Source organism: Desmodus rotundus, chromosome 1 (assembly GCF_022682495.2).
Source record: "Desmodus rotundus isolate HL8 chromosome 1, HLdesRot8A.1, whole genome shotgun sequence".
Lineage (NCBI taxonomy): Eukaryota > Metazoa > Chordata > Mammalia > Chiroptera > Phyllostomidae > Desmodus > Desmodus rotundus.
In genome coordinates, this window is record NC_071387.1 from 205,119,234 (window position 1) to 205,125,094 (window position 5,861).

The 5,861-nt window shown below is 59.2% G+C and overlaps 2 protein-coding genes across 2 annotated transcripts; both read right to left on the reverse strand.

Moving 5' to 3' along the window:
* Positions 1 to 840: 840 nt before the first annotated feature.
* Positions 841 to 1,428, reverse strand: LOC139440708 (annexin-2 receptor-like). The gene has a single exon (XM_071220691.1). The coding sequence runs from the start codon at positions 1,426 to 1,428 to the stop codon at positions 841 to 843; it is 588 nt and encodes a 195-aa protein (XP_071076792.1).
* Positions 1,429 to 4,038: 2,610 nt separating this feature from the next.
* Positions 4,039 to 4,626, reverse strand: LOC139440709 (annexin-2 receptor-like). Its single transcript, XM_071220692.1, has one exon. The coding sequence runs from the start codon at positions 4,624 to 4,626 to the stop codon at positions 4,039 to 4,041; it is 588 nt and encodes a 195-aa protein (XP_071076793.1).
* Between the last annotated feature and the right edge of the window lie 1,235 nt (positions 4,627 to 5,861).

Genomic DNA, 5,861 nt, shown 5'->3' on the forward strand with positions numbered 1-5,861 from the left:
GTTAGCCGTGCAGAGAGGCGACACAATCACCATCCTCCCAGGGCTCCGCGCGCTGTCGCGCCCCTCAGTGCTCTGCGCCGACAGGGACGTTCCGGTAAGGAAACCGGAAAAAATCCTGCACTCCGCAACAGGGCGAACGTGAGCAGAGCCAACAGCGGTGCCGTGGTCCGGGATCCGCCGTTGACAACGGAGTGAATCGGCACTCACGACGTCAACGTCGAGAAAACGGTAGACACGATTTCATAGGCGTAAAGGAGCACAGAGCAGGGATCAACCATCAGGGGCCCACAAGGCGGCCCGATCCTTCGGCACACGGCACAGAGAACCAGCCCCGCAGAGCCCGGAAAGCAAGGAGCGGGGTAGAGAGGCGAGGCAAGCAACGGTCTCCTTGAAGTAGGCACACAGCCCGCAGTCCAGAGCTCTGCCGCCAGAGACGTTGCTGGAGAGAAACCGGAGAAATCGGCTGCCTTGCGTCGGCCGAGAGGTGCCAGAGAGCCGAGGGCACTGAGCCTTGTCCATCAACCAAACGCTCGTAGTTGACAGCGGAGCTGACCCGCTCTAACGTCCTCTGTGTAAGTAAACGCGTCCAAAAGTAAAAGTCTGTAATGAACGCAGCCGGTTAGTACCAGTGACTGTCAGTCATTAGAGCCAGTATGGAGCAGCGACAGTAAAAGCAAAGAAAATAAAAGCAAGAAGTGTAGAGGACGCAGCGAGCGAGGACACGGCAAGACCAGGGCTGCCGGGACAAAGAGACGATAATTGCCAGGGGACACTGAAGGAACACCACGCCATTTTATTGTGCCGCGGACGGCCCCCAAAGGCTCCCTGCCCGCTGCGATCTCAGGGCTCTTTCACGTCCAAGAAGGCCGCGCAGCAGCCAGCAGCCGCGCGGCTCAGGGTGCAGACAGCGCGACGGATCCAGCGCAGGCAGCCTGAGAAATCCGGGTGCGGGCACCATCCGGCGGGACGCCGAGAGGGACGGCGCTCTGCAGGGCGCGCGCCTTCTACGTTCTCGGCGATCTGCAGTCCGTCTCCAGCGTTGGGCCTCAGGGCCTGTGCAATCGGCTGGGACGCGCTTTCCTCTGCGGGCTCAGGCTCTCTGGCGGCTGCTGCTGGGGTCTCCAGCGTCTCTAGCGTCTCCAGCGAGACGCTGGGCCTGGGCTGCGCGGGGCTTGCCTCCCAGGGGCTCTGGTCACCCGTAGAGCGTCTGTACCGCTCGTAGACCGAGGGCAGCCGCCAACAAGGACTGCAAAGCAGTTGCCCGTCGTAAGCGCCACCGGGGCCTGCCCCCTCTCCCAGTACCGGGTAGAGAGGCAGCGGCCGCGGCGCGGAATCTTCGGAGATCGGCCACCACGGACGCCGGGAATGTGGCGCGCACTCAGCGGCATCCCAGGCCGGATTCACGACGTCGAGAAAGTGCTGCTCCATCGCAGAGACCTCGGACCAGGAGGACACAAGCGTCTGAGCTGATGCACGAGCCAAAGCCTTCAGCCGTACCAGCAGCCTCGGTATTTATGCTCTTCTCCCTGCTGCGCGGATGCAAACCGGACGTCAAAAACAAACAAAAAAAAAGTCCGTGTACTTGAAAACGGAATTACCCGCAACCCACAAACTCAAGTGAAACGGTAAACGCGAAAGAAATACGAATCAACGGGCACGGAGCAACGAGCAATCACCACCACAGGACAAGGTAGGGAGAACCAGGAGCAAAGCAAAGAGAGAAGCCACCCTGTGGCGGGGTGGGGGTGCGGGGCCGACCAGTGAACCCCGCAGGGAGGAGACGACCCCACGGGTCTCCCTGAAATCAGCGCCCCGGCACCGCCTCTAGCCTTCTGCTCCCAGAGAGACGTTGCTAGAGAGCAACCCGGAGAAATCACACCCACCGCCACAGGGCCAGCCCCCGCAGAGAAAACAGCGTTGCAGGGGTGCGAAAACGCGAATTTGAAGCCGGAGTTCTAGCACACCAACAACGCCACCGTCAAAAAATCCGTAACCCGAATGAAATACGAAAAAAGGGGCAAAGTACACGGAACAACCCACTGCTCAGAAGTATGTGGCAGCAACTATTAGCAAATCCTACAGAGAACTCTCCCTGCAGCAGGGGGCCAGCAAGTAGCGGTGCGGGGGCGTGGGGGGGGGCGCTGGAAATCAAGTTGTGCCGAAAATCACCGCACAACCAACTCCACAGGGGCTCTACGCAAGGAACACTGCTGGAGAAGAAACCGGAGATAGCACACTCGCTCACACAGGGCAAACTACAGCTGGGCCAACGACGGTGCAGGGCTCCAAACACCGTTAGGCACGCAGATGCATCTGCACTGACGGCACTGTCCAAAAATCCGTCCACGGAACAAATTCACAGAAAGGAGCTCAGTGCAAGACACCACCTACCGGTGAGAAGTCTGTGGCAGGAACTATTGGCAATACGTAGGGAGAACTCTCCTTGCAGCAGGGGCACATCATTTAGGGCTTCAGCGGGGAGGAAACCAAGTGGTCCCTGAAATAATCCCCCACAAACACCACTGGGTCTCTATGCTCACAGACACACTCCCGGAGGGAAATCGGAGAAATCCGACAGGGTGCAACCGGTCGAGGGAAGGCAAAGCCCCGAGCCTGGCTGGGCCCCAAAAAGCCCAAACTGAAGAGGGACTTAATCTGCGTTAGCAACGTCACACTCAAAAATACCGTCGTCGTACACCAAATGAAATACGGGAAAGGGGGCACCGTGCACGGTACAATCAGTGGGTGGGAACGTCGTAGCACATCTCATAGTGAAACCACAGGGAACCAACTCTGCAGGTGGCAGAGAGCAGCCAGGCAGGCAGGGAGAGAAAGAACCCATCCAGGGTGGAAAGGAAACCACTGGGTCCCTGAAAACGACACCCAGCTGTGTTCCTCTAGGGCTGTGTGTCAGTAGAGACTTTGCTGGAGCGAAACCTGAGAAATCAGCAGCTCTGCAAGAGGGCCTGCTGGGCCAGCCAACCCACAGCGTTGCTGTGGTCCAGAAAAGCGTATCCGTAAGTGGACTTAACCCGCGCTAACGACGTCAACGTCAAGGATTCCGTAGTCCCAAACAGGCAAAGAAAGGGGCATAGTGCAGGGCACAATCGGTAGGTCAGGACAGCTAGGAAGAACTGCTGACAAAACGCACAGACCCCGAACCCCGCAGCCGGGGGAGAGGAGTTAGCCGTGGAGAGAGGCGACACAATCACCATCCTCCCAGGGCTCCGCGCGCTGTCGCGCCCCTCAGTGCTCTGCGCCGACAGGGACGTTCCGGTAAGGAAACCGGAAAAATCCTGCACTCCGCAACAGGGCGAACGTGAGCAGAGCCACCAGCGGTGCCGTGGTCCGGGATCCGCCGTTGATAACGGAGTGAATCGGCACTAACGACGTCAACGTCGAGGAAACGGTAGACACGATTTCATAGGCGTAAAGGAGCACAGAGCAGGGATCAACCATCAGGGGCCCACAAGGCGGCCCGATCCTTCGGCACACGGCACAGAGAACCAGCCCCGCAGATCCTAGAAAGCAGGGAGCGGTGTAGAGAGGCGAGGCTACCAACGGTCTCCTTAAAGTAGCCACACAGCCCGCCGTCCAGAGCTGTGCCGACAGAGACGTTGCTGGAGAGAAACCGCAGGAATCGGCTGCCTTGCATCGGCTGAGAGGTGCCAGAGAGCCGAGGGCACTGAGCCTTGTCCATCAACCAAACGCTCGTAGTTGACAACGGAGCTGACCCGCTCTAACGTCCTCTGTGTAGCTAAACGCGTCCAAAAGTAAAAGTCTGTAATGAACGGAGCCGGTTAGTACCAGTGACTGTCAGTCAGTTAGAGCCAGTATGGAGCAGCGACAGTAAAAGCCAGACAAGAAAAGCAAAAAGTGCGGAGTACAGAGCGAGCGAGGACACGGCACAAACCACAGCTGCCGGGACAAAGAGACGATAATTGCCAGGGGACACTGAAGGAATACCACGCCATTTTATTGGAAACGGAGCCCCTTGTGCCGCGGACGACCCCCAAAGGCTCCCTGCCCGCTGCGATCTCAGGGCTCTTTCACGTCCAAGAAGGCCGCGCAGCAGCCAGCAGCCGCGCGGCTCAGGGTGCAGACAGCGCGACGGATCCGGCGCAGGCAGCCTGAGAAATCCGGGTGCGGGCACCATCCAGCGGGACGCCGAGAGGGACGGCGCTCTGCAGGGCGCGCGCCTTCTATGTTCTCGGCGATCTGCAGTCCGTCTCCGGCGTTGGGCCACAGGGCCGGTGCAATCGGCTGGGACGCGCTTTCCTCTGCGGGCTCACGCTCTCTGGCGGCTGCTGCTGGGGTCTCCAGCGTCTCTAGCGTCTCCAGCGAGACGCTGGGCCTGGGCTGCGCGGGGCTTGCCTCCCAGGGGCTCTGGTCACCCGTAGAGCGTCTGTACCGCTCGTAGACCGAGGGCAGCCGCCAACAAGGACTGCAAAGCAGTTGCCCGTCGTAAGCGCCACCGGGACCTGCCCCCTCTCCCAGTACCGGGTAGAGAGGCAGCGGCCACGGCGCGGAATCTTCGGAGATCGGCCACCACGGACGCCGGGAATGTGGCGCGCACTCAGCGGCATCCCAGGCCGGATTCACGACGTCGAGAAAGTGCTGCTCCATCGCAGAGACCTCGGACCAGGAGGACACAAGCGTCTGAGCTGATGCACGAGCCAAAGCCTTCAGCCGTACCAGCAGCCTCGGTATTTATGCTCTTCTCCCTGCTGCGCGGATGCAAACCGGACGTCAAAAACAAACAAAAAAAAAGTCCGTGTACTTGAAAACGGAATTACCCGCAACCCACAAACTCAAGTGAAACGGTAAACGCGAAAGAAATACGAATCAACGGGCACGGAGCAACGAGCAATCACCACCACAGGACAAGGTAGGGAGAACCAGGAGCAAAGCAAAGAGAGAAGCCACCCTGTGGCGGGGTGGGGGTGCGGGGCCGACCAGTGAACCCCGCAGGGAGGAGACGACCCCACGGGTCTCCCTGAAATCAGCGCCCCGGCACCCCCTCTAGCCTTCTGCTCCCAGAGAGACGTTGCTAGAGAGCAACCCGGAGAAATCACACCCACCGCCACAGGGCCAGCCCCCGCAGAGAAAACAGCGTTGCAGGGGTGCGAAAACGCGAATTTGAAGCCGGAGTTCTAGCACACCAACAACGCCACCGTCAAAAAATCCGTAACCCGAATGAAATACGAAAAAAGGGGCAAAGTACACGGAACAACCCACTGCTCAGAAGTATGTGGCAGCAACTATTAGCAAATCCTACAGAGAACTCTCCCTGCAGCAGGGGGCCAGCAAGTAGCGGTGCGGGGGCGTGGGGGGGGGGCGCTGGAAATCAGGTTGTGCCGAAAATCACCGCACAACCAACTCCACAGGGGCTCTACGCAAGGAACACTGCTGGAGAAGAAACCGGAGAAAGCACACTCGCTCACACAGGGCAAACTACAGCTGGGCCAACGACGGTGCAGGGCTCCAAACACCGTTAGGCACGCAGATGCATGTGCACTGACGGCACTGTCCAAAAATCCGTCCACGGAACAAATTCACAGCAAGGAGCTCAGTGCAAGACACCACCTACCAGTGAGAAGTCTGTGGCAGGAACTATTGGCAATACGTAGGGAGAACTCTCCTTGCAGCAGGGGCACATCATTTAGGGCTTCAGGGGGGAGGAAACCAAGTGGTCCCTGAAATAATCCCCCACAAACACCACTGGGTCTCTATGCTCACAGACACACTCCCGGAGGGAAATCGGAGAAATCCGACAGGGTGCAACCGGTCTAGGGAAGGCAAAGCCCCGAGCCTGGCTGGGCCCCAACAAGCCCAAACTGAAGAGGGACTTAATCTGCGTT